At 41.9% G+C, this 27,616-nt stretch overlaps 1 protein-coding gene and 1 long non-coding RNA gene across 3 annotated transcripts in view; one reads left to right on the top strand and one right to left on the bottom strand.

The window, feature by feature from the left end:
• LOC116278863 (uncharacterized) overlaps positions 1-16,757 on the top strand; it is an 89,199-nt gene extending 72,442 nt beyond the window's left edge. Inside the window, exon 5 of the long non-coding RNA XR_004188204.2 lies at positions 16,546-16,757. This is a non-coding gene — a long non-coding RNA (uncharacterized lncRNA). The remainder of the gene's footprint in view (positions 1-16,545) is intronic.
• Positions 8,785-25,031, bottom strand: DSEL (dermatan sulfate epimerase like). 2 transcript variants are annotated; one of them, XM_006198048.4, is made up of 3 exons: positions 24,656-25,031; positions 19,298-23,854; positions 8,785-11,686 (listed from the first exon to the last, which is right to left on the bottom strand). In XM_006198048.4, exon 2 carries the CDS (start codon positions 22,943-22,945, stop codon positions 19,307-19,309), a length of 3,639 nt encoding a protein of 1,212 aa, XP_006198110.1. In that variant the 5' UTR covers positions 22,946-23,854; positions 24,656-25,031; the 3' UTR covers positions 8,785-11,686; positions 19,298-19,306. The 2 variants fall into 2 exon arrangements, with proteins under 2 accessions (XP_006198110.1, XP_031530223.1); XM_031674363.2 differs by lacking the exon at positions 8,785-11,686 and having other exon boundaries at positions 15,485-23,854.
• Positions 25,032-27,616: the final 2,585 nt, after the last annotated feature.

Raw genomic sequence — 27,616 nt, 5'->3', positions numbered from 1 at the left:
AATATGGTAAAGAATGCTAATTTTACTTTTGCGTCTCCTATCTAGCATTGCCAACTGAGGAAGGCACCAAATTCAGTTTTGCCCTGTGCCAGAGTGTTTGAGTTTTTCAAATCATCCTAATACTTCAATGCCTGAAAGCAAATACACTCACACTTAACTTGAGTGCATCTTGATTTTACACATTTGTGAAAAATTACCACCAAACCCAAATTTAACAGACGATTTTGAATTTTATTTTTCCATCAAAGATCCACACCAGAGAAAAGATGGGCTCCGTTTCTTTTATCAAAGTGTAACTTTAATTAAATTTAAAAGATTAATGGCTGGAACACATGACTGATGAAGGACTGAAGATAAATTTTAAAAATACAAAGTCCCTTACTTTATATAAAGTACAAATGGATTCAGTAAGCTTAGCGAATTTACTTCAGATTCTTGTCTTCCAGTCCAGTCAGCATACCTGTCTCTGAGACTGGCTTCTCCGCTGTGCTATGAAATCAAAACACTGAGGGTAAGATACGTGTTAACATCTCTGAATAGTGATGTCATTTATCCGTCTAACTGGGGTAAATCAACAAGCAAAATTCGGGTTCATCTGTCATATTAAAAACATTATTGGGAAACACAGAATTGATTTGAAAAGTGCATACAGGGGTTTAGTATGGGGATGGTTACTTTAATAATGGCCTTTGTGTGGTTAAAGCTGGGGAACAACAAAAATTTACAACTGTACAATATTCCTATATTAATTATATGCATGCACAATTTCAGTGAATAATGTGTATAGTTTTTGCAACAATTCTTTTTTCCTATCATATATTTGATCTGGTTATTGAATTGTGATTTAAAGTCTGTTGAGTCATGGACCTGGTTCCATTTCCCTTTTATATATCATTTTCCTAGTGATTTTATTTTTTATATTTCATTTTTTATTGTATTTTACAAAAGCACAGATCACCAACAACTGGAAATTAAAAAACGAAACTGTCCCTTGCCACAGATAATTTGAGAAACACTGGTATAAAATCCACCCCATACTAAAGATAAGGAAAAGAAGCCAAAAGAAGATTAACAGTTTTTCAGAGAAAAAGAAATCAAGTTGTATTGTAGCTAGATGCCCAAGGAATGTTAATAAATATCAAACTACACAGTGGAATAGTCTTTATCAAAGTCCTACGATATGTATTGGCTCTTAGCCCTGTCTTGTTAAAATTTTAATTAATAACCAGGAGGAAGACAGATAAAGGGCAGGGCTCTAAGATGTGTAGGTGGCAGCAAGCTGAAAGTGATAACTAAAGCAACAGAAACAAAATCAAGAGAGAAAAAAAGATTTTGACCATCTGGTATGCTGTGTAGAAACTCAGACAAAATTTTGTAGAAATTGAGCAGAAGTCTGGTACTTTTCAAAACTCAGTGGTATAATTTGAGAGAAGAGGAAACCTCTTTTGCAGTAATTCCTTTAAAAACATCTGGAGATTTGAATTGGATGTATATGTATATTTTAATTAGCGGGATAGGGTTCCTAAAAACTAACAGAGAGATGCTTGGTTTGCGAAACTGAAGGCTAGTTGACATCGGAGGTTATATTCCGCCGCCCTCCTGGGTTAAAGGGCAATTTCAAACTATATTTTCATTCCTGCCTTTGTCAGATGAAAAGGATATTTCTTCCCATCACTACCAGCTCTCAGTTTGTCCAAGTCCTAAACCTAATGGCCGAGGGGGCAGCATTTAAAGCCACACAACAAGGATGCTCTATTTTTTGGCTTCTCAATTTTAAGTGAAAATGTTTGCAGAGAAATTATCTCTTGATTATATTAATATTAATAATAATTTAGTAATTTCACTATTAAGATGTAACAGCCTATGACATTTTTCCTTCCTGTTTGAATGGGGTTTTAAAGAAATACGGTGTGCAGGAGGCGAACCCAGGCAATTCCCTCGCCGAAACCTCCACGTCACATCTCACAAGTGAGGGCCATCACAGTATCACACGCCCTTTTTATGTCCGCGCGATCGGCTTTGTTTTCATTCCTTCTTGAATATACACGTTTCCAGGGGGCTCTCTTAATGCTGCTTTGTGCCAGCCTTGGGGACAGGCAGCCTGGCTGGAGAGTAGCCTCTCCGCTTACCCTTCTGATGCTGTCCTTCTCAGTCCTGGAGTCCAGAGCGATGCTTCAGCCTCACCCGCGAGGGTCTGGGATTTTCACGATGGTATCTTGTCTATGAACCATCGCTAGTTGTTGATCTTGTGAGAGGGACTGAAGTTGGGAACGACCTGTGTCGCCATCTGCTTTGAGGACTGGCTTGTGTTGCGCTGTGGCTGAGTCTCTGGGCAGACATCGAGGAGACGGTCTTCCCGTCCTGCGCGGCCTGCTGCCAGGCGGGCTGACGCTCAGCACGAGGAGGGGCTGAACTCCTGCAGCAGAGGCTGGTGGCAGGTCCGCTGGCCGAGCCAAAGCTGGAGCCAGGGCCAGAAGGCGTGGCTCTGGTGTGGCAGCTGCCACCAGAGGCCACCGTAATCTCCTATTACCTTTTAGTACAAAACCAATTTCATTCAATTAAGGGGAAAAAAAAACACATGAATGCTTTCGCTGCTAGTTGCAGAAGTTCAACCTTGTTTTAACAGCCCTATGTTAATATCTGAAAAGTTACCTACTGCAAGTGACTTATAAAGTAACGCTTCAGTGACTCTAGAAGACATCCTAACCACCACTAGCAAGTAACTTAGGCTCGTCTTTATGGAAAAAATAGTATTTGGTCAATAGCAATCCATTCTCAGGAGGGTATGCACACATCATGAAGCCTTTAAATTACTCAGTTTGGGAGTTACTTTTTCATTTATATGAAAGATGGAAAAAGAACCTTAGGAAACAGCAGTGGCCGTGAACGATGAGGCTTGGGATTCACGGCGCCAGTTCTTTAGTGAAAGGAAGAGAGGACCTTCAAGGCTGCTTGTTTGACTGGAGTCTGTTTGAATAGGTATGAGTCTCCACGTGGAATGGTCCCCAAATGCCGTGACTGGTTATCACTGGCAAGTCAGAAGCGTCCCAAAGGGTTTGGAAGATTTTTTTTCCCTTTTATCTGCAGGTTTCCGCGGAAGAGGCTGGGAAGCAGTGTATCCTGGGATATGAGTTTCATTTCATGGTTGCTGAAGTATCACAGGAGAGCAGTCAAATGAAAAGCTTTTGAATAATATCCAGGGGGCACTGTTAGCAAGGCAACTCTGTAGTTTCGGGACACTTGAGCAATAATGATAAAGATACGCTTCACATCTAGTTTGTTGTTAGTGAGAGTAAAAATATGTTTTGACAGACAACCGACACTTTTGTCCAAGTTTAACTGTAAGGTGTAGACTTGTCACCGTCCAATTCACAATGAATACCTATCATTTTGCAGTAATAAGGTCTCATGCTGAACAGATATTTAGTCTTTAAGACAAAGATTTGTTATCTAAAATAAAGTACTATAAAATGCAATACAGTCAAGACCCTTTAGGATATCCATGTGATTTTCTTTAATAGGTAAGTGCTGGGTGCCTTTGAGGGCACTTTCATTTACGAGTCTTGTCATTAACAGTGCACCAGCTAAAAAGCTCCCTCGTGTTACCTAGGCATCATTTTCTGCACAGCCCGACTAGGTGATCGTAAAGATTCCTTCCAATTCTAAAATTCTTTCTTTTTACTTGAAGACTGTCCACTATTTACTGTTTTCTAGTAAATTGAAAACTCCTCACCAGATAGAACAGCCTTAAGATATCCCAATTAATTACATAATCACAAAAGAAGATGAGTGGAAAAGTGAACACATGCTGTCATCACCCAGCTTAAGAAAATAAATATTATTTTATCTTTAGAAACTCTTGTGTGGCTTTAAGCAAGTTAGCCTTATATGCAGTGGCTAAAACTGAGCCAGAAGCCTGCACCCTTACTCTCTTGAGAATGAGAAGACTGATGTCATGGGTACACTGAAGACAACAAAAGGCAGGGGGAACGCAGAAACGGAAACCATCAAAGGGCAAGACCAAATTTTGCACATAAACTCTGGCCAAATTTCTGGCAGATCCAGAAACTAGGATGGCACATAACTGATTCCATGCCTTCCAAGTAAGGCTGAAAGAACGTGCTTCAGCTTCTGTCAACAGCAGGGAGGCAGAATTTTCGGTTTGAGTTTAGCCAAGTTAACCTTTTAAGAAAAGGTCATGTACTCCCTGTAAATTTAATCCTAGAAGAAATAGGAGGGAAAATATATTTGAAGAAATAAAGGACAAAATTTTCCTCAATTTGCTGAAAGACAAAAATGTACAGTTTTAAGAATTTTGTCAATCTGAAGCAGAACAAACGCAGAGGAAAGAACCTGTAGGAACATTATCAGCAAACTGTTGACAGTCAAGTATAAGGAGAAAGATCTTCAAAGCTGAGATTAAAAAGGAACACTTTAAAGTACATGTGAACAGACTTTTCATCGAAAACAGTGTAATAACATTTCAAAAGTCTAGAATATTTTTAACCTAGATTTTTATGTCCAGTGAAAATAACTTTCAAAAAGCAAAGCAAAATGAAAATATTACCCAATGAGAAAGTGATAGAGAGAATGCTTTGTTAGTGTATCTGTACTGCAAGAAACTCTAAAGAAGTCCCTCACGCTGAAGGGAAATTAGTAACAATATACATATTATGATATACATACTATGAGCTAACTTGACTCAAACAACTATAAATTAGTTCACCCGATAGTATCAACGTATTCATTTTCTCCAAGGGCACAGAGTGCATTTATCAAGATAGACCATATTCTAGGCATAAAATAATTCTCAGTAAATATAAAATGACTGGAATCGTACAAAGCATCTTCCCAAATCACAATGAAATTAAATTATGAAATAAAAGAAGGATAGAAATGAAAACTCTTAAGAATTTGAAAACTAAACACACTACTAAATATCCTATGGCCAAATACTGAATAATAAGGAAAGAATCAAAAGAACTCTAAGTGCCTAAGGGCGCTGAGTCCTAGCCTTGTACTGGTCCACTACAGTGCACCCCTCTTAGAAGCAGCCCACAGGGAGCACCCAGAATAAAAGGCTCTTCTGAAGAGAATTCACCGCCGTCACATTGATTGTCACCACCATCCGTTCTAAATGGGAAGCTGGGACAGTCGGAGAATCCTGCCCTAAGAGCAGAATACAAAATACAGAATCAGGACTGACAGTGTTTGTCAACTGCATTCTGGAGGTACTACTTCCTTTTTCATTTATAATACCTCAGAAAAAGAAAAAAAAAACAATATCAACACAACAGCAACAACAATGAACACGCAGCCTGTTTTCTGAGTTTGGTGCTGAGGGCTTACTTTGCTTGTGTGTGACCGCTAGGTGGCTAGGTTTTCTGGCCGTTTTATTTTTCTAGTTATTTCCTGGAATACTGTGGCTCAGTTTCCTTATTAGTCTTCCCTTTTATGCAGGCATCGTTATCGTTTCATAAATGGTCATTGAGGGAGGGCAAAAAGGAAAAAGAAGGGAAAAAAAGGAGGGAAAGAAGAAATTAAATGTCTCTTTCTATAATTTATGAAAGGAAAACTTTACAAAATAAGTCTAATTATCTAAGCTCTGAATGACTTCCTCTGAAATATATGTTTTATATTTATGAAATAGATTTATTTGGGATTTAGTTTGAATTGGAAGTGCTGAATAAAAGGGCATTCACATCTTTAAGCTTTTAATATTTATTGCTATTTGTTATTCATGAAAGCTCTGTGAAGAGCAGCAGTATTTCAAAGCACCTATTTTTAAAATAGAGAATTTCCTAGTTTTGGGAAAAAAAAATCTCATTTCAAGTTATTTTTATACTTTTTGAGATTGAATAGTTGCTTATTTGCTTAAGAGCAGTTTTAACTGTTTCTAAATTTTGTATTTAATCTCTAGAGTACTTTACTGATATGTTTTTTCTTTACATTTTCAATTTGTTCCTTTTATTATTTTTAAACAATTATTTTAAATAATGCATAACACAGATAAGCATAAGGAAGAATAAAAGGACTCACCTGAAATTTTGATACCCCAAGATAACCACTATTAACATTTGACCCACAATAATCCAGAAGTGTGCATATATGTATGTGTATAAAATGTTACTGTACAAGTAGATATTAGTGTATATCTAGATAGAAATATTAGATTGAATAATTTGAAATTACTGATAGTTGATCACCATTGACCTATTAAAAAGACCATTGGCAATAGTTCAGCATAAAAGGTGGATATAAATTTTATTTCATATAAAATAAGATTATTTTGTAATTGTTTTGTAATCAATTAATTTTTAAAAATTGTCACAAGGACTTTTCTAATAAACTACTACACATCTTTACTGATTTTTTTTCCTGCACCTTTAGGAAGCTTTCTTGTCCTGATACTATAAATGATGCTTTAATGCACATCCTTTTATATACATCTTTCCAACATTTTTTTTCTCTTTTGTTCTCCTGTGTGTTAAGATGCCTAAAATGGAAGTGCTGGGCCAAAAGGCAGGCTTTGCTGGGGGCAGAGCGGATCCTTAAAATATCTGGCAAACAGCCAACTTGCTTTTAATGAAAAGGGACACTTACATTACCAAAGCAATAGCCAATAATTTACTTATTGGTATATTCACCAAAATTGGCTTTCTTTTTGTTGGTTTATAAACTAAGATGCAGTCCTGATCTGTTTTTAATTTGAATTTATATAACCAGTCATAAGATCGGTGGTGTTCCTATTTCTTGGTCAGCTGGACTTCTCTGACTGTCTCAGCTGTGTTTTATCCAGGCAGGTGCTGCTTTCTACGTCCCATCCTGTGTGAGCTGAGAAATAAACAAAAGAAACACCATTTTGACATAACCTTAGTGTTAAGCCAAATCGTGCCTGCTGGACTGAGAGAAAGAAGCTTTTGTGGGTTGGAAAAAGAAGCCGCGCCACCTGGTCACTGTGGTGACTGCTTACTTCCTGACGGAAGGAGCCCTGGACATTTGTGAAAGTGAAGGGACCTGTAACCAGTCCCTCTTTTTCAAAATTTAAAAGTAGAGAAGCTGAAAGCTGTTTCAACATGATCCCAAAAACAATTATGTGTGCAGGAAAGGACAAGAAAATTCCTGAAATAGCATTCCCCTGAGAGGATTTTAGGCTGATAATTCAGGCTCAGCGATAGTGTCTAATGGTTTTTGCAGGGGAAGGGGGTGGGAGGCGTGAGTTCTGCATAATATATACCTAATGTAGGCAGCTTTTCTAGACTCAGTAACAGTAGTCCAGTAGGTTGTGCTTTTGAGAATAAAATTAAGCAAAAACTAAGGGGCAGGGGAGGTGAACTAAAATGAACTGGCCTTTCATGCACAGGTTCACCGATGTGAACTGCGCAGAAACAGTGTAAGCGTGTGATTCTAGCCCCTGTTGGAAATGTCACTGTTGAGTTGGGCAGCACGGGTCATCCACAGTGACACTTTATACCAGTGAGAAGCAGTGAAAGTTTTGATCACATGGGATTATGTTTCTTCATTTATGTTTGGAAGTAGTCCTAAACCTTTTGATTAAATCCCAAGGAGTTCTAGACTTTTTTTTCCCCTCTGTATTTCTTTTTCCACCCATTTTATTTAGTAGTGGGAGGACAGGCCTTAAGTAGAAATAATTTGGAGGCTAAGATATGAATTGTAAAATTAAAGGAAAGTGACAGTATTTGGACTTGGAATTGGGGAAGCAGATTACCTGCATTATGCCTGTGTTGCTGCTTTCAACTGCTCTCTCTTTTAAAGTTGTAATTTCTTTTTTTGCTTACAGTACAAAATTTTTTCTACATTAAAGATATTAAATCTTTACTCGTTTATAGTAAAATCATATTTTCTAACTGGTGCTCTTTTTAATGCTGTTATTGTTATTCATTTTTTGATATAAAGCAGAGCAAAGCTGTACTGTTACAAACAGTAAATTCAGTTTGTTCTTGGTGGTTTTTGGCTGGTGGATGTTGAAAAAGTATAATGGGCCATATAACTAAAGATAAAAGAGAAAAACATCAACAGAAGTTAGAGAAAATAAAATAAAATGAAGGAAATATGTGAGATCAGGAGCCAGTTATGCAATACAAATAAACATAAAATAGGAGGTAGGAACAACAACAAAAAAACCCTATAAATTAGTCTTTGAAAAGGCAACTTTATTTAGATAATGTATAAAAGGTAATTTAACTATATGGCCTATTATGGTCAATATCCAGCAGCCAAAAACCACCAGGAACAGAAAGAAATCAGGTGCACATACTCAAAGTTAGGGATAGGAAAAATGCATGTAGGGGATGGATAATTAGAGAGGCAGCAAAAATGTATTTTGAGCAAATTTAGGTCAATAAATCTTATTAAAAATTAAAAGAATAGGACGAATGCTTTAAAAACATAACTTGCCAAAATAGGCTTCAAAATAAATACATAAGTTAAATTAAATAAGCCTATAACCACCAAATAAAATTTTATATTTAGTTAAAATGTTCCCACAAAGGAAACAGGGTAGTCAGAAGATTTCACAAATGAGTCCTAACATTCTAGTATTAGATCATTTAGATCCTGTGCATCCTCTTCTAGAGAATATAAAAACAGAACATCCTCAGCTTATTTTGTACGACAAGTATGTTAACTTCAAAATTAGACAAGTATGTTTTGAGAAAATCACAATCATAAATGTTGATATAAATATCTTAATTATTAACAAACTCAATCCAGCAATAAATACAAGTATAATGAATCATTCCCAGGCTGGTTTTATCATGGCAAGCCAAGTTCGGTTTAATCTCAAAGGAAAAAAAATATATTTTCACATAATACACTACGTTAACAGATAAAGGCAAAGAAACATATGGTTATCACAATAAATGCAGCAAAAGCATTGAATAAATCTCATCATGCATTGATGATAAAAAGTCACTTATCAACTGGGAGTAGAAAGGAACACCACATCCCGATAAAGTGAATCTATGAAATACACACAGCATCCATTCATTTGCTCCGTGGTGAAATGCAGACGCACTCCATTCACATTAGAAACAGTGCGAGAACATTCACATTAACAAACCCATTCAGTATTCTGCAGGGTGCCCTAACAAGTCCAGTAAGAACATTAAAAAGTTGTAAGATTAAAAGGAAGGAAATATATTCTCATTAATTACAAATTACAAAACTATCTGTGTAAGTATTTTGAAAGAATTTACAGGTAAATTACTAAACTAGTAAGAGGACTTTATAAGTTCCCTGATACAATATAAATACACAAAAATCAACTATATTTTCTATATACTAGTATCAGAACATATAATTAAAAATAAATATCCACTGTGTAATAACAATATATAAAGTGCTCATACATAAATCTATCAAAGGATTAACAAAGGTTATATGAAAGGAGAGACATACCATGCTTATGAATAGGGATTAACTAATGTAAGGAGGTGGATTCTCCCAAAACTGATGTAATGCATTTACAGTTAACACGTGTTGTTCTTTGTTTGTTTTGAGGAGCTATGCAGACTAATTCTAAGATGCATGAGGAAGAACAAAGGCTTAAGAAATGAGGAAAAAGAAAGTAAAAAGACTTGCCAGATTTCAAGGCTAACAAAAAGCTACAGTAATTAAGACTGGGATATTGTCACTGGGTAATGAAATTTGCCAGCGAAATACAGTGGAAAGCTCAGAAATCAACTCACACCAAATGTAAGGACCTGATACGTGGTAGAGATGGCAGTGACGGTTAGTGGAAAAGAAAAGGTTACTGCATCTGTTCAATCTAGGACAACAGGTTATTCATACAGGAAAAAAAAAAAACTCAGAATACACACAATTAATGTAAGCAGATTAAATATTTAAATGTAAAAGACAAAAGATCTGTGGCAGGTAGACTCTAAAATAACCCCTAGTTAATCCATCTCCTGGTGTTCATGACCTCGTCCTGGCCAGGACTTCCTTGCAGCCGCATACAAGACCCCGACCAGAGGTCAGGCCCAGCTCAGCCACACCTGGATTCCTGACCCTCAGAAATCGTGAGCTAATAAACATGTGCTGTTCTGAGTGTTACGTTTCTGGTAAAACTGTTTTGCAGCAATAGATAATGATAAGAAAATTTAAATGCTTTGAAGAAAATGGAGAACATTTTCAGTGCCAAGAACTTAAGAACAATTCTTTAATAAGATGCAAAAAAACCAGCATAAACAATAAAGACAAACACATACTTGTTTACATTCAAATTAAGAACACCTATGTATCAAAATACATCACAAAAGTCACAGTACAAATATCATGAAAATATAAGCCAAGAAGTTATTTACAGTGAATATAATCAAAGTATTAGTAGTATTAATCTATTGTAAACTTTAGTGAATCAGTGAGAAAAAATGAATGCAATGGAAAAATGGATAAAAGGCATGAAGATGGATTTCATTTCAGAAAAGAAGAAACACAAATGGAAAAAATAAGGACTACTGTGTGTGTGTGCGTGCCCTCTGTGTCATTAATAATCAGACAACTGCGGGGGAAAAAAAAAAAAGAAGGAAAAACCTAACTGTCTTTCATCCCACCAGACAGGAAAATACTTCAAAGTATGGAACCGTCAAGTGCAGGGAAATTCTGGAGCAGCAAAAACTTTTCTGTAATGGCTAGAGTGTCAGTTTGTACAAACAATCTGTAAAAATAATAATTTGGTATCACGAACAGTTGAGGATGTGCTTTGAGCCCTTAGTATATATACTGGGCTGAAGTGAGGTTGGGTGGGGAGGTCCTGGGTACAATCAAAACACAGTGGCAGCATTCCTGTATGTGTGCATTATGCAACATACTTCAATAGTTTAATATATAATGTTTGAATTTGCAAAAATTAAACACATTCCCAAAATCCAACAAGATAAAAGATAAAAGTATGGTATTTCAGATACTAGCATATTCCTATAATGGAACACTGCCACATTGGAAATAAGCGAGCTCCAGACATCAACATGCATTAGACATAATGTTCAAAGAAAAGCAAGCTGCACAAGACTATATGCAGTATGTTACTGTTTACATAAAGTATAAAAAAGCATGCAAAACTATACAATATGTTGGTAAGGATGGAGACATATGTGGTGGAGCTATAACGAAAAGCAAGGGAATGGTGAACACAAAGTCCAGCACAGACGTTACCTCTGGGATCACTGGTGGGGACAGGAGCATGTGGTAATGGAGAGTCAGATGTGTATGTTTTGTACCATGTTGTGGAGAGTGTGAGTCTAGGAATTCTGGCTCCCACGTCCCAGCTCTGGCCACAGAAACTTACACTGTCCTAGAGGAGGGCCTCTGATAGGGTCGGCACAGCCCTTCAGTGTCAGCAGGTCGGTGCAGCCTGTCCTGCGTATCAGTAATACCTACGGCTTGATACGGGCTGGGGGGGAGGGCAGCAGAGCTGGCATGTGCAAGGGTCCACAAAATAGCGTCTTCTAATCTGCATACAGCGAACCTTAGCAAGGGTGTGGACAGCAAGGTCCAAAGCAAACCATCACAGGAAGGGAGTTCCTCTCCTCAGCGGCATGAACCTTACTGTCGCAGGTCTGTGGCACTTGGTCCCAGCGCAGAGGTGCATGCTCTCCTGCACTCCTCGCCGGAAGGCTGAGTTTCTGGCCGGAGGCTCTGGAATTTGCTCCTGGGTTGTAATCTACAGCCGTGGAGGAGAGAAAGCATCCAAACTTACAAAGTACTTATTAACAGAGGATCAAGTACGCTGACCCAAAGAGTATGACACGTGAATTAACAGAAAACAATTATTCTATAAAGATGAGCTAGAATCATTTGTTATGTATGGTGTCAAGGTAAATAATCCTTACGTGAGTAAGGTGGATATGGTACCTCAGATTGGTTTCACTTACTCCATCGTAGATGGTGGAGTAAATGCCAAGTTCACACACAGTCCTAGACACCCCCAGTCCAGCTTTTATGCATATCTCATAATAAATAAGTGGAAAAATTAAAATGGGAAAAATGCAGTGATTACAATGTAGACAATCCCAATTATGTATCAACTGAATGAAGGTATGAACATAAAGTTATGATTAATGTTACACAAATGGCATTTATAACATGAAATAAAATTTCAAGTAATAGCATCATACTCAAGTTTTTAAAAATCTCTATTTCAATAAAACACAGAAAGAAAGATATTCTCTGGAAGAACTCAGAACATGACTCTAGAGATGAAGAAGACATTGAAGTAAAAATTTGAATACATTTTTTTCTTGACATTTGAAGAAAAGCAGTATTTACAAATTAATATATTAACTGCATAATTGTAATTTTACATGTTTGTGCAACTCAGTTGATATATGAAATACTAAAATAGGTGTCTGGTCTATACACCAACTTTGTATGTTCAAATTCTTTGAAAACATTTTAGTTATGTTCTTATTGGAAAAATGGTGCATCACATTATATATGGGTTTGATATGTAATGAATTGGAGGTGATCACAAAGAAGAAACAAGTATTGTTCTATGAATTTTCACACGTGATTTTATTTAATCCTTAACATCAACTCTGGGGGAGTTTTACAGATGGGGAAATGGAGATTTAAAATCAAGAAAGTTGCCCAAGACCTCACAGCTGGTCATTATTTGCTGACCTAGGGATTTGTATTCAGTTCTCTCTAATTTCAGAGTTCATATAATATATAAAAGTGTTGTGAGTATAACATTTTTAATAGGAATTCCCCCCTTCTAAGTAAGCAAGGAAGTGGGGGAATGGTACAAGGCTTGTGAAAACCCCCAGTGCGACCTGTTGGTTATACAGAAAACCTCACACCTCCTGTGGTAATGGAAACCTGCCAAGGTTTCATGTATGTATACAAGCAAGGACCTTTCTACTCATGTGTTCAGTAACAGGCTTTTCTGAGAGTTTTAGAATTAATGTTGGGTAAAAGATAAAGTATAACTGCATGTGTGTGTTTTTCACTTTGCTTTGGTAAATCTAGAGAAATAACACAAGTCCGTTGGTGCACGTAAGCCCACCGCTGTGTGGTGCACTTCTGGTTAGCACTGGATTAGCCAGAGCACCCAGGCTGATGTCTGAAAATGAAGAGTAAAACCACCTCTTTTGTTCGTGCAGGGTTGACATGTATTCACTGCACTCTATACACATTTGTCCTCCTGGGTAGCTTATGGATACAGTTTCATCACTTCTCGGTTGTACTATGTTCTTATAAATCCCCCTTCAAAGTTTTGTGAAATATTGCATTAAGGCGTCAAATTAAAGTGGCTCAATATAGTTTTTAAAAACCTTATTTTAGAAGTCCAAGAACTGTAAACAAATCTACAACAAAATTAATCTTTTGGAAGGAATAAATGAATACATAATTAAAACAATGAATACATGCAAATAAAACAGGGCAGTAATTTTTTCCTTGTAGAGTAACAAGGTTGAGAGCATTATTTGCACTGTACAGTGGATGAGGCAAGAAGTGCCTTATGCATTGTTTGTAGAAGGGTGTCAGGTTTTAATGCAGGGATTAGAGATTTTACATTGTTCATCCACTAAATGAGAAAAGTGACAGTGATGGGAGCTGAACTGACTTCCAAAAAGTGGAATGTCACACGGGCTTGAACATTTGCTTCCCTAAATCATCAAGAACAATGTAATACCCCACAGTCAGAAACAGAGAGGAAGACGGGATGTGGGAGAACACCCCATACCTAGGACGTCTGAAAACCCGAGACACAGGTGAAATTGAACATCAGTGTTAATGCACTTGAAAGGAAAATTTCATTTCATCTCAAGAGAGTCAGAGCAATACAGAAATAGTTTAGAGGAATAAAACCGAGCAATTGCAATGTACTGTAGAAATGATCTACTCAGATTACAATTTATCCTTTTTTTCTGAAGTTTTAACTACAGTAAGATTTCAGAGAGATTCTGAAAGAGGTCATTCAGTAATTACAAAACACAGCCGTTACAGCTTACTCCTTGTGCAGCTTACTTGCTGTGTTCAGATTTAGGCTCAGCTGTAGTTCTTTCCTTCTATCCTTCCTTCCTTCATTCCTCCTTTCCTTCCCCCTCCCTTCCCCACCTTCCTTTCCTCCTCCTGGTATTGTTTACATGGTAGAGAAAAGAACGGGCTGTTTTTCCTTCCTAAAATGAATTCTTTTTTAATATATTTGATTGACTGTCAGTTCCATAAGTTCTGGTTCACTACTATGTTCCTGAAATTGATAGCTGTGCCTGATAATGTGTGTGTGGAGGTCCTTGGTTTGGGGGGGGCAGACAAGAAGATGCTTTTTGCCAGCTGGAGTCTGGATGAGACACAGTCATCCTTCCTACTGCTACCACCAGCAGTGATCCACATGTACCCGAGTTGGACCACACTCACATGTCCTCTTTTCTTCAGGGCATCTCTTGATACTCAGTTGTGGATCGCGTTTCTGTGTGTTAAACGGGATAGTTGGTGATAGTTGGGATAGTTAGGTGAAGGAGAGAGAGCAAGTGGCAGTGGTTTAGTTTTGTCTGCACTTCGGCTCTGGAAAGGCTGTGCGCTGACGGGATGTGCTGTGCCAGCTGCAGACTCACGCCTGATCGGGCAGAGCGTAGATTTACCAATAACCTGATTAACTCCTCCCTTTCCTCATAACCCCCATTTCGGAAGTAAACCATGTCTACTACAGAACAGAGAACTTTTCTGTGCTTTTCCCCGGGGGGTGATTGCTACCTCCTTCTCCTCTAGAAAAGTTCCTACCAGTTCTCAGGTCCCCACAGGCTGGCACCTCCATAGGGAAGGGTCACAGCCAGCCAGCTTTTGCCTTCTTCCCTCATGCTGATCAATAACTTGACAGTAAATACCCAAAAAGTACAGCGAATAAGTGAACTGAATGAATTGTAAATCTGCTCAAAATTCTTTCACAAAAACAGATCCCCTTCAGAGATCACATGGGTTTCAGATTTACCTGTAAAGTAGGTCCCAGGCAGTTGCCGGGAGGGTTGAAACGGTACATGAAAACTGTATGGTTCAGTGCGTAGCACACAGAGAGCCAAATTCATGGCAGATCCTTACCTCTATTAAAAAAAACCCTTCACTGCGCCCACCATGTGCACCACCCACGTAGAATGTCTCAAGTGACCCGCAGGGACCTTGCTTTTGAAGGTCTCATGCTTGAATGAAGACCCTACCAGGGGCAGGAGGGGCAGACGTGGAGACAGGTGCACAGCACCAGGGTGTTCCTGCCACTTTGTGAGTTGGGATGATGTATGTAGAAGAGTGAAATGGATTGAGGGCAAGTCCAAGACAGGACTTGGAATGAAGTTAAGGGAGCAGAGGCAGGCTTGCCCCGCACTGAAGGGTGCGGTGTTAGTGGCTGAAACTGTGAGACTGCGTTTCCCAACTTCTGCCTCCTCAGCTCCAGACAAAAACCCTAACAGTTACCCCGAGACCTGAAGAAGAGGGCTCTTACAAATCACCCCAACGGTGGCCGATCTGCTTTTAGCTTTTTGTTTATTAGTAGAGGAGTCGTGGTATACATACAGTTCTGATAACTAGTCTGTGATCTTCAGCGTAGGTTTTCTTTGCTGCATAACTGGGTAGGTGTGAAATAAAAATGAAAAACAAAAACAAAAAGATCCCATGGTTTAGAAGGCTCAGCCGAACCTATCTTTGGAAACAGAATCAATTAAACATGTCACTTGGACTAAGTACAGCACAAGCTCACAAACATTACAGCTCAAGCATGTAGATGTTAACCTCAGAATGTCAGCATCTCTGAAGTTCCTGTCATCCTTTGTGCAACGGGAAAAAAATCAGTCTAGTTCTTAAAATATTATTTGGAATTTTTTGCCAACTTGAAGGGAAATGATACTAGTCAAGTACTGGAAAAAAAAATTGCCTTGGCAGCTATTTTTAGGTATGTTAGACAGACTCTGGTCTACATTTAAATAAGCAGTAAAGTAGCCCACATATTAAACCCATTGACAAATCTTAGAATATTAGGCTCCCTGACCCCTGGAAGCGCTGTTATAACACACTGCCTGCCTTCCATCCACATTTTCCCCTAAACTAATTATGATCAGAGTTAAGACAACCAAACAGCAATTTTTAAAACTATTGTTAATGTTTACTTATGCATAATTGAATGTGATACACTATCTCAAGAAGGTCTGGGATCCACGAAGATGCACCAAAAACCCTGACTAGTGACGCCAATCAAAAGTCAGAGGCAGACAGCAGGGGTGGCATTTACACAGAAGGGAAAAGAATGGTTTTAAATACTAGTGTGTGAGGAGAGAGGTTCTTCTTGGAGCATTTTTGTGGTAGATCCTCTGCTGGTCCTGGGCATTTGACATAATCATCCTGTTCTTTGCCAGGCATTTACTAATTCTTCTCTGCTTGTCTAAAAAGCCAGCCAATCAGATGCTCAGTGTTTGGGGTCTAGGCCTAATACGTGTGTGATACTGTGTCATTTGCCTAAAACTTGTGCCTCTCTCGGTTTCTACAGATTCAACTGAAGCATCATCATAGATTTATCTTCTTTCTCCTCGACAGATTCCGTTTCCTTCCTTTCTGGAACTTTCACTACAGTAAATTCAGCTCTGGAGATGGCCTGTTCCTTCCTCAGTGAGTAATTTGCATTATTTCAAACTTTTGAAACCAGATCAACATGACCATCACATTGGTTATCTTTGTCAGCAAAACAAACACGTTCTTTCAAAATTTAAAATTTAAATGGTATTATTTTAATTAAAGCTTTTATCGCAGTCGGGTCTAAGTTTGGGGAAATTAATGAAGAAAGGGATTGATTTTTATGGAAAAGACATTTTATAAGTGTTTCCATTGAAAGTGCTGCATAGTGATAATCATTGTCTTATTTACTTTCAAGATGATAAGAATAAAAGTAAGTGTAGAGTCTATTCACATTTTTCCTAGATCACCGCCTAGGCGTGTAGGACCCGGGTGTTCTGAGAGTCGGTCTGTCACCTTAGGTATTGAGACTATGAGGCGGGGGTTCCCAAGCGTGAGCAAGTGCACACATATCCAGTGGCTGGGCCACCCCTCACCCACGCATGGCATCCCTCAGAAACAGAATCTGGAGACAGAAGTCTCTTCCTCCGGCACACTTCCCCGTGGGGTGGGAGTGGGTGGGCAGACAAGGAAGTTCATTGCTGTGTGGTGAAGGGCAGGACATGGAGCCCATCACCGTGTTAAGCCTGTCCCTTTCTTGCACTATGAAGAACATATTCCCACATCGTCCCCACATTCCCTCCCAGCACTGCTCTTTCGTTTCTCTTTTCCCCATCTCCCCAACTCCACCCCGATTCCCCCACATACTCAGCCTGGCTCTCCTCTGCCTGGGGGTGTGTTTCTGTACAAAGCTGAAGGGAAGGCAGTGGTACCGCTTCTGCTTTCTCTGCTGTTACCTGCACACTTTTGCAATTCTTAACCTTCACCGGACCTAACATTACTGCCAACCTGAAGCCATTTGATTTGATCTGGTTCATGATCTCACATCCTGGGAACTGAAAGCAAACACCAAGACTTCGACCAGTCATGGAAATAGCGCCCTAACCCTCGTCCATGCAGCGATGGCACGTGCTCGTCCCCCGGAGGTGGGAGGAATAATCTTCCCCGAGAACGAGAGCGTGGGTTCAGGTCTTCCCTCGCCCTCTCGGCCTGCGTTAGTGCCGTGTGCTCTTCATCCGTCCTGACACTGTGGAGACAAGGCAGGGAGAGTCGCGCAAGGACTCGGATACGGGGGCTGGGGGTGGGGAGGGCGGTCTGCTTTCACGCTGGAATGGAAGAAACATGACAGCCCAGTTGGCTCTACCTGGAATGTAACATATCCACAGCTTTATCGCTCTGGAGTCACATCTTGACATAATAACAAACTACTGAGAAAGAACCACTTCTATCCAGGTCAGAATGGCAGACTCCCAAGTGTTAGAGCCTGGGAGGCGGGGGGAGCAGGGGACAGTTTAAAACATCAGGAATAAGACTGCAATCTGCACAGAGATTTTCATCAAGTCTCCGCACTGCCTAATGGTTTGCATCCAGTACGTTGTAATTACTCCAGCATCTAATGGCACAGCATTTTGATTTCAGAGCCGACCAAAATAAAATGAACCACATTTCATGACGACTCCATGTATAATAAGATGCAGATGGCAAAGGAAACAGATGCCTCTGACATCATCGCCCATCCGCCTTCAACTTTTGCAGACACTGGCAGTCTGTAGACTCATTCAGAGGGATGCGAGATAAGTCAGGCAGTTTTCCAATTCTGTTTCCAGGCTAAAAAAACACTGGCAGCAGGGGCACGGCTTTCTTCGAGTCACACAGTCGTAATTCCACAAGACATCTAACTCTAAGGCTGTGTCAGGCTCTCATGCGAAATCAATCATCAGGACAGAAAAAAAAAAAAATCCCCGTGAATATCGGGGGGGTTAGCTGTTAGTAACTAGTGACTGTTGTGCATGACAGCGACAGACAGGACAGGGTGGAGTGTGTGAGCATGATGCGAGTATGGGGGTGCACAGTGCAGCTTTCAGGAGACAAACAAAATAGACCAGCAGGTCTGAAACACTGTACCAGGACTCAGCACCCAGTCTTCCGAGACTGATTCCTTATTACTTCTAAGTAAAAACTTTAAGGAGGATTTTCAGGTCACTGTTTCTGACCTCAAAAAAAAAACCAAAAAAACCCATCCTGTACTTCCCTCTATATTTTCCAGAAGGGATCCTATCATTCTGATAGGAGCTTCCACCATTTCCCCAGTGATATCACTGAACACACTACAGGAAAAGGATTTTGTGTGTGTGTGTGTGTGTATGTCTGTGTGTGTGCAAGATAAATGTGTTAGGACATTTTTTAAAAAAGATAAGGAACTTCTGTAGTCCAAGAGATGCTTGGGTAAAGCAGTGGCTGCCAGGCCTTTAGCAGTGTGTGAGGTTCCAGGACAGAACAGCACAGTTATAGATGAAGGAGGGAGTTAGACAAAAACCTTTGAAATCTTCCCATCTCCCCTGACCACCATAACAGAACTTCACCGACACCCTCTGCGGCAGAAACGTTTTAGCAGAAAAAAATTCAGAAACAAAGGCAAGGGAAGTGGTGACATAAAAATAAATCCTGCTAGGCCAAATATGGTGCCTATTTTTAAAATAATCTCTCTGTGCAAGTAACAAACTGATCACACACGCGCGCGCGCACACGCACAGGCACACAGTACAAGAATAAACAGACTCTTCTAATTCATATCCACAAAGTGGGTTGGAAAGGATTAGTGCAAACTTCTGCTGACCTGCAGCATTCAGTCCGTAAACTTTGGATATCCTAGACGAGCCATCAGGGTCCAGCAGATGTTTTCAATCAGTTTAATTTCATCTCGAGGCAAGTTCTGTCTCCAGACATTAGTATTAGTTGGTGATATCTCCCCTTCATAGGGAAGATAGAAAAGGTTCGTGGAGGTGGCAAACAATATTTGGTTTAAACTAGCGGGAGACAAAGGGATTCCAAGAAAAGCAAAAATCCTTTCCGTGGTTTTCTGAGGAAAATGCACAATATCCTCAAACTTGATCAGCCGGTAGCTGGTGGGCAGCAGGTCTGTGTTTATCCTCAGGGCCGCCGCAGTGTTCGCACGCCACAGGTGAGCCAGCAGGGACACTGCGTGGGGCTTGGGTTTTGATAATTCTTTCCTCAACGATTCATACTCGAAAGCATAGCCTGAATTTAAGCTGCACTGGCCTTTACCTCCCTCTATTCTAAACAGTTTAGCTAAATGCTCTGGTACATTCTTTAAAGAGTAAAGACTTGGTTTACTGCTGTACAGCATCAAATAAATCCATGCGCGTGGGTCCCTCACTACATACAAGGCCCTCATCGAAGCTCCTAAAACCTCTTGAAAGAAATGCAGCTTTAAGGTCCAGCTTCCGCTGCTTAAGCTGAGCACGGGCCGTGCGCTGGGGTGAGAGACCAGGTGTCTCCTCAGGGCCCGGATGTATTCAGCGTCTCTGTCAAAGGCGCCTTTCATTCTACTTCTTTGTTCTGGCAAAGACTCTCTCCTTTTCAATTTCCTTTTCTTGTCCTTATTCGTGGCAAAATATTGGGCCAGTTTACCCCTACTGGGTTCATGCAGATGGATGTTTTGCAAATGGAGTTTTGTGTCTTGGACCAAGGACTGCAACCAGCCTCGGAGTAAACGGAAATGCACACTGTGGACATCTGACACCTTCCATTCACAGGCGTCTACAAAGGAGTCGATTTCAAACTCCGTTTCGGGGATGTCAATGTAGGCCGTGGGAACCCGGATGTAGAGGAAATCACTACTGTTGAAGAAAAGTTGTTTGAGAATTTCGGCTCCCGAACCAGGAAGTGAGGTAATGACGATGTCGGGAAGGTGGACGTGGTAGCCCTCGGGAGACGGAGGCTTGGCGCTGGCCTCGGCCCCCGTCCTTGCCCATGTCGCACAGATGGGCTGTGTGCAGGCGCTCCACACATCCAGCAGCTCAACAAACCACAAGGCAACAACAAGTATCAGGATCCACCGCATTAGCTTTCTAAAAGAAAGGTAAAATCGCCACTGAAACGTTAAGATCACCAAGCTGATGCACAGAATCAACCCAACTGCTACATTAAATTTAAATCCAAAGGGGAAAATAACTCTGTCTCGTCTTACGGGCTTTACTATTGCTTGAGTGCCCAAACCAAATCGGGTTACTTGGATCTGATCTGCCACACTGGCAAAGCCGCCAAATCCCAGGTAATCGAACCTGGCCTTCAAGTTGTGGTAGTCAGTTACAATGGAAACAACATGCTCGGTATTATTGACATTGAGAGAAATCTGAAGTCCCGAATTAGAATTATCAATAAATCTGCAACTGGAAACATTGACATACGGCCCATAAAAGACATAGGCAATTCTTGTGATTGTGGATTCCATCTGAAACGTAACATTAACAAATTGAGTCCACCGTTTCTTAAATTCAGCAGCTTGCTCTGCTTCCTGTATACTAGCAACGGGGCTGCCGCCACGGTGATCAAACCAAAACATCTTGTAGTGTGCGTCCCACACGTCCATCATGGCGCCATTATACCTGTTCATGAACCTATATGGGATGTACTTAAAGTCAATATCCAGATTATGAAAGAAGGCACTGACAGATTTTATCGGGGAATCGTCTTGCCTCGAGACGTGATCAACGACTAGCAGAGTTTGAGAATTTAAGAGAAGCAAAGCACGATATACGCTCTTCAGCTTCATTGCCGAGGAGTAAGCAGACGCGGCTTCCCCACTCACAAACACCATCTCCCCATGCTGGGAGGCAGTGATGATCTCCCCTGCCGCATCACCAGCCTCCTCCCCGGTCCACCTGAGCCACTGTGCACACTCCCCCAGCTGGCCTTCCCAGGGCTGATTACACTGGCTCGTGGGTGATGGAGCGAACACCAGGACGTTGTTAAGGTGGCTCAGCTTGGGTCCGTAGAGAGCTTCGGAGACAAATACCTGCCCGTTGGGGGCAAAGGTAAATGAGTTCTGATCTGGATGTTCATGTCCTGGGTTAAAGCTTCTCCACCCGTCAATCCAGGAGTATGGCTGGAAGTGAACTATGTCATACACAGCTCGCCCTCCGAGCTTCCCAGACTTAAAAGACACAAAGGTATTGGTCTGTGTGTTTGGCAGCCCAGCCCCGTAAGTAACAACACCCCAGTTAGGGAACGTGTGCATCTTTGCGGTGCCGTATTCCGCAGGAGGCTGTGGGGTGAGCTGGGGGTCGTACCAGATGTATTCAGTGTGCAGAGTACTCCACCTCTGGGCAGTAGAGGGGACCATTGGTCCATCTTTAGGTCGGTGCCTTCTGATTTGTTGAGCTAACCAATTTCCAGCCCCATTCTTTAAGATGAATTTATCCAAAAAAACTAACTGGCTCTCTGGACCATAAAACCAGTTATAATTGGAGTCTGCTATACCCACAGTTCTTTGGAAGCCTGGTAAAAGGGTGGCATAATAGAACCAAAAGTGCATCTTTAACCAGTTGTTATCCAAGTTATTGATGTTAAAATGGCGCTGGGCCAGATAAACATACTGTGTGACCGATTTAGCTGTGTAGCTGCCATAGGCCACACCTTCATCCAGAGAACCATCAACAATATGATTCAACAGAAACATCGTCTTTTCCATCACATCTACTACAACCTGTTTCCATATATTTACTTTAGATCCTTTATCTACCCCAGTCACCAAGGCCCCGGTAAGTAATGCTACCATGTTAGTAGCTTGGTGGTTATGAAGAAGCTGTTTGCCCCAGGCGCGGACCTTGGAATACTCATACATTTCCTCCGTAATGACCCATATTTTTTCTAGGTATTTCTGTCTCCGGTGGTCATCTAGTAAGTTATATAAAAAGTCAAAGGCAGTGGCAAAACCTGTCAAGGAATGGCCCACCGGAACCTCATCGCCTGGTGCGTTCTCAACCAGCCAGTCTCTGTAGCCAACCATCCTGTCCATATACTGCAAGACAAACTCATAGGCAACTTTGTCTTCCGGGCATAACAAACAGTACAGTGCTAAAGGAGGCAGATTGTTACCGTAAATTTCATTCCACTTGGCAGCAAAGTCAGCGTGCTTGGGGGGAGGTAGGTAGTATGTCGGGTTGGACAGCATAACTGTCACCGCACTTCTAATAGCTCTGAAAAGATGCAGATGGCTTGTGCGAGACTTCTGTCTCATTGCCTGGATTTCTCCAGCATCGAAATACAAACGTGGATGAAGCATACTTTTCTTCAGCTTTTGGTTGGGCCTCGTATCTTGGACTTTCTGTGTCTTAAACTGATCGATGTCATCTGTGAAAACTGCCCAGTCGGAGTAATTGCTCACAGACTCCTCAAAAGTAGAGAAAGCAAACATCACTAATGCTAAAAGTAAGAAATGTCCTGTAAACACTAACGCCATGATCCATTGGGGAGTTCCTTTCCTCAGGCATACGTGTCAGACACAGTGTTCAATGTGTTTCCCATCTGCTGAGAATAAAACATACATTTAAGGCCTTGATAAAACAAAGACTGTGAATCGTGTATGCTGTGAAATCCGGCTGACATTTGTCTCATTCAAAACAAGTCCAGTTGCCAAAAAGAGAAAACTTACACTGTGGTCTGTGTCCCTGACACAATCTTACTTCCAGTAAAACTTCAAGAAGTGTTAAAACCTCTAATTTCCCCGTATCATACAGCAAATGGGGGGAGATAGTCAAACATACTATGAATTCATGATTCACTTTGTTGACATAAATCTACCTAACATGAAGAGTCAAAAAACACACACGGTTAAAAAAAAAAAAAGCAAAGAAAGAGAAAGAACTATCCAAAATCTAAATTAAGAAGTCATTTCTGGCATCAGCAACATCACTGGTGATAAGGTCATCACACAGGTCTGATGCGTTGCCTCTGTGTGCAAAAGGAAGCTGAGGAAGTACTGAAATTCTTGGAGCGGACTGGGTTGTATTCCTCCTCTCAGCTTCTGACACTTCTTGCTTTGAGAATTTTTTCGTCCTCCATTTTTGGGAGAAAAACATCCTCAACAAGTGCTCAAAGTCCCACTTGGTTTTAAAACTTTCAAAACTCCTGTCCTCATTTCAGATCTGTCCCTTTCAGGCTTACTTACTCATCAGCCTATTACGACCCAGAGAAAGCATTTTCCCGTCTTCTTTTATCAGCTTCATCTGTAACAACTACAAGAATCTAATCTCTTCAGCCACCTAGGTACTTCTCTTCCAATCATGAAGTAACCACCAACTGGGAAAGAAAATTCCCCTTTCAGCAACAGGGACGTCTCTTTTCTGTTCCTTTTTCATGACACTCCTTTCTGGGGGAAAAACAAAACAAAGAAATTCTCTGAGGCTGCAGATATGCTGGGAGAGGACATAGAAGCTTTAAATGTTCTACCATCTCTCGACAGAAATTTTAAAATCACAGTAAGATCTGTTAACTAAGTGAGCTCAAATGGGTCTTTTTTCTTACACTTTTCAAAACACATATTAGGATAAAAATGAATGGTGTCAGAAGACAAGCAGGTACAAGATAAAACTTTCCCAAGAGTATTTATTTCAACTGCGGCTTGCTTTAGTCATTTAAAATGTGTTTATTCAAATGCAGTTAACAGAGATGAGTCCTGCTCTTATTCTTGTTTTGATCACAAACGACTCAAGAGACAAAAAGCAAAAGCTGAAAGGACCACGCTGATTCCGGATGAGGGTTTATTTAGCTTTTAAGGGATCAGAAGGTGTCTCTGCAAGGGGAACTATCAGACCGCTTTTCTGGAAGGAGAAATCATGACAATGTGTGGAAGCAGATCTGCTCCAGTCTCTCTCCTGCAGCCTCGTTTTCCATCTTTACAAGAAGCCAGCAGAGGGAGCTCAGACCCAGACGTAAGGCGCTGCTTCGCCGCTGCCCGTCTTGGGTTTGGAAGAACCTAACCAAGTTTCAGTGTTGGACAAGTCTCCTCTCCGTAGGAAACATTAACGCTAGGAGTTTCCTGATCCGCCCCGCCTGTTGCATTTTTTAATTCGCCTCCTACGAACATGCCAAGTCCATCCTCTGCTCCCCAGCCCCGACCTCCGGCTGTGGTCTGGGGACAAGAGACCCCGAAGTGGCCAAGTCCGCTTACCTTGGCAGGTCCGGGCGGGGTCTCCCGGCGGCGGTGGGCCCCAGGGAGACGGAGGCGGAGAGTTCGCGAAAACTGCTCCGCACCGGGAGCCCGGCGGCGCGGTCCCCCGCGGGGCACCCCGAGCCCCCGGCCCGGCCCCCCGCGCGCTCCAACAGGCTGCGGCCCCGCGCTCGTCCCCCGCCGGGCGCCGCGCCGACACGCCCGCCCTCGGGGAACGCCGGCCGCCCCGGGGCAGCCCCGGACCCCGGGAAGCAGGTCCGCGCGTGGCGGGCGCTCTCGGGGACGCCGTGTCCAGCGGAGCGCGGGCGTCCCCAGGCCGCGAAGCCGCTGCGGCCGCGGCTCCTCGGTGCCAGCTCCGGCCGTGCGGCCCGGGGAGGGCGAGAGACGGCGACGCGGGCCGGGGGCGGGGCGGGGCCTTGGAGCGGGCTGTGGGCGGGGCGGGAACAGGCGGGGGCGGAGGGCTGGGGCGGGGCTTCGGGGCTGGCGGGGAGAGAGAGTGGGCGACGCGAGCTGCGGCCGAGGGGCGGGGCTGGAAGGAGGCGGGGGCAGGCCGGGGGCGGGGCCCAGGACCCCCGGGATCTGAACCCGAAGGGGCTACGGCTTCCCGCTGCGGTGGCGCCCGCGCGCTCTCCGACAAGCGGAGCCCAAGGAGGGAGAAATTTGGGGGGGCGCGTGTCTGAGCACCTCGCCCGGCCGGCCGAGTCCTGCGGATAGTTCCCCTTTTTTGTGGGGAGAGGACCAATCTAACAGGGCTAGGAGTGGGAGGACGACAGGAGGTTCTGGGCATGGTTACAAATGATGGGGGAAGCGGGGGCGGGAGGATGACGCGGTGGGATGTCAGGGATCACCCTTTCGGAAGAGCAAGGGCTGAGAAGGGAAGGACTGTGAGGCAGTCTGGCTCAGGTTGCTGTCATTTAGAAATGCAAAATCAATATGCCAAATGAATATGAGACTGACTTCAGGAGCACAGATGCTAGAGATCAGGAGAAAACAAAAAAAGACTAATCGGCTTTATTGATGAAAATACTTTCTCCAGCAGTATGAATATGGGAAGGTATGGGACAAAACAGGTGGAAGGAACCTCTTTCTTATTAAAGAAATGAAACCTGGAATTTGGTAAAGACCCACAGGCAGCAAAGACTGGCTCCTTTACTATGACATGTGTGTGCAGTTCCAGACTTTGGAAATCCTAGAGCATTCCTGTGGTAGTGACATGTGGAACTTCTCATAGATATCTCAGATCACACTTCAGTGTGAGTCAGCCTAAGGTCTGACCTCTACTATCACAAATAACTTAGTAATAACAGGAATATTGTGAAATATCAGTTGTTGCAAATGAACATGCCCATCCCCGGATTGGAGACTGATGATGCCTTCAGTTTCTTCCTACTTCATCCCATTTCAGTAAAATGGGCAGGTATGTCTATTAAAAAGTGAGTATCTTGCTTAGATCACTTCCTGGTAAAATCAAACAGTAGACCGTTGCCAGCAGAATAAATTTCAAAGTGATTTACCTTGGGGGTGAAATGTGACCTCTACTTCCTCTACAGTCTTCTATTTTATCCCCCTGGGAACCCCACCCCAGTCCAAATAGCCATACTTGCTTTTGCTTTGGCACTTCCTTAACTGTGCTCATCCCATTCCTTCCTGCACAGCGTCCTCTGCCCAATGCCCCTATTTATTAGTTGGAATTTTTACTGACTGTTGAAGTTCTCTTATCATACTTGCCTCAGCTCGCTTACATTCCTCTGTAAATACACCTTAGATTTTCCCTAACCAGAATGAATTACTCCAGCACTGAACGATTTGTATCTATATTCAGCCCTTAGATCATTTGTTTTATGCTTAGTATTTTCCTTGGCTGACTCCTGAGCTCTATTCAAAGCTCCTTCAAGTCATGATCAGTCACTCAGTTCCTCTCGTAAGGGCTGTATCTGTGTTTGAAATGAGTTGAACCTTTACCTGTTGGGCCCCCACAGAACATTGTCTCCTTCACCAAGGTTCATTCTGAACAAGGACCCTCCTCCAAACTCCAGAGACTGAACCTCCTGCCAACATCTGGATTGGCCCCCTATGTTACGCACAATGGAGAAAAGTGACCCTTGGCTTCCAGCCTCACTTACAGGAGAGAGTGGAGTTGGGGAAAAGAGGAGCCCAAATGCAGAGGGTCTTAGAATTTTCTGCAAAGAGGTGCTTTGGAAACAGCCTAGGGATTCGTACTGGTAAGCACAGAGAGTAAACAGGCAGACCGTTTCTGAGAACAGAATGTGTGGATGGGGTTCTTTCATTCTGCGGATCCAAAGTGCTCATGGTGCTAGAGCAAAGTGAATCATGGGGAATTATTATGAGCACTGATGTCTGCCGGGTGAATATTTTAACTTCCATCCAGTCTTTTCCTTTCCTTTTTTTTTTTCATTTTTAACATCAACATGATCATTTTTATTTTGCAGACGGATGAATTCAGGTAGAGACAGTGTGGCTTTTCAGTTTTGCCCCATGTGTCTGCACTGAAGCTGTGGGCACAGCTGACCTCTCATCACTTCCAGATGAGCTTTCAGCCTAATTCACTTTGAACAGGCGTGGTCTCCCAGTTGTGAGTGCATTGAAATAAAACAGGAGCTACAGCTGAACAATTCAGACCATTGGCAGAAAGCGTTTTAGGTAAATGACACAGTGGAAAAATGAAAAACGTCTCGTTTCCTGTGAACTAAAAATGGATAGCTCCAATTATTGCTCCTTCCACACATGAAGATGGTACAAAGTTAGTTAATTATAAGTAATGCATCCAACCATAGAAAGGATGAGCTGTATGTTCTGTTATTATGCATTAAAAATCTTTATGAGTGTGGCAAGAGACACATATACCAACAGCTGCTAAATTCAGAATCCTGGAGCAGTATCTTATTTTAATATAAGTGAGGAACGGTACAGTCTATCACTCTGGGGATTTCCTGCTGTATA

This window comes from Vicugna pacos, chromosome 30 (assembly GCF_048564905.1).
Source record: "Vicugna pacos chromosome 30, VicPac4, whole genome shotgun sequence".
In the NCBI taxonomy this organism is placed as follows: domain Eukaryota; kingdom Metazoa; phylum Chordata; class Mammalia; order Artiodactyla; family Camelidae; genus Vicugna; species Vicugna pacos.
This window is presented reverse-complemented; position numbering and strand designations above follow the sequence as displayed.

Bases quoted from the DNA above. Each gene is read 5' to 3' on its own strand.
- DSEL (XM_006198048.4), bottom strand. From the start codon at position 22,945: ATGGCGTTAGTGTTTACAGGACATTTCTTACTTTTAGCATTAGTGATG.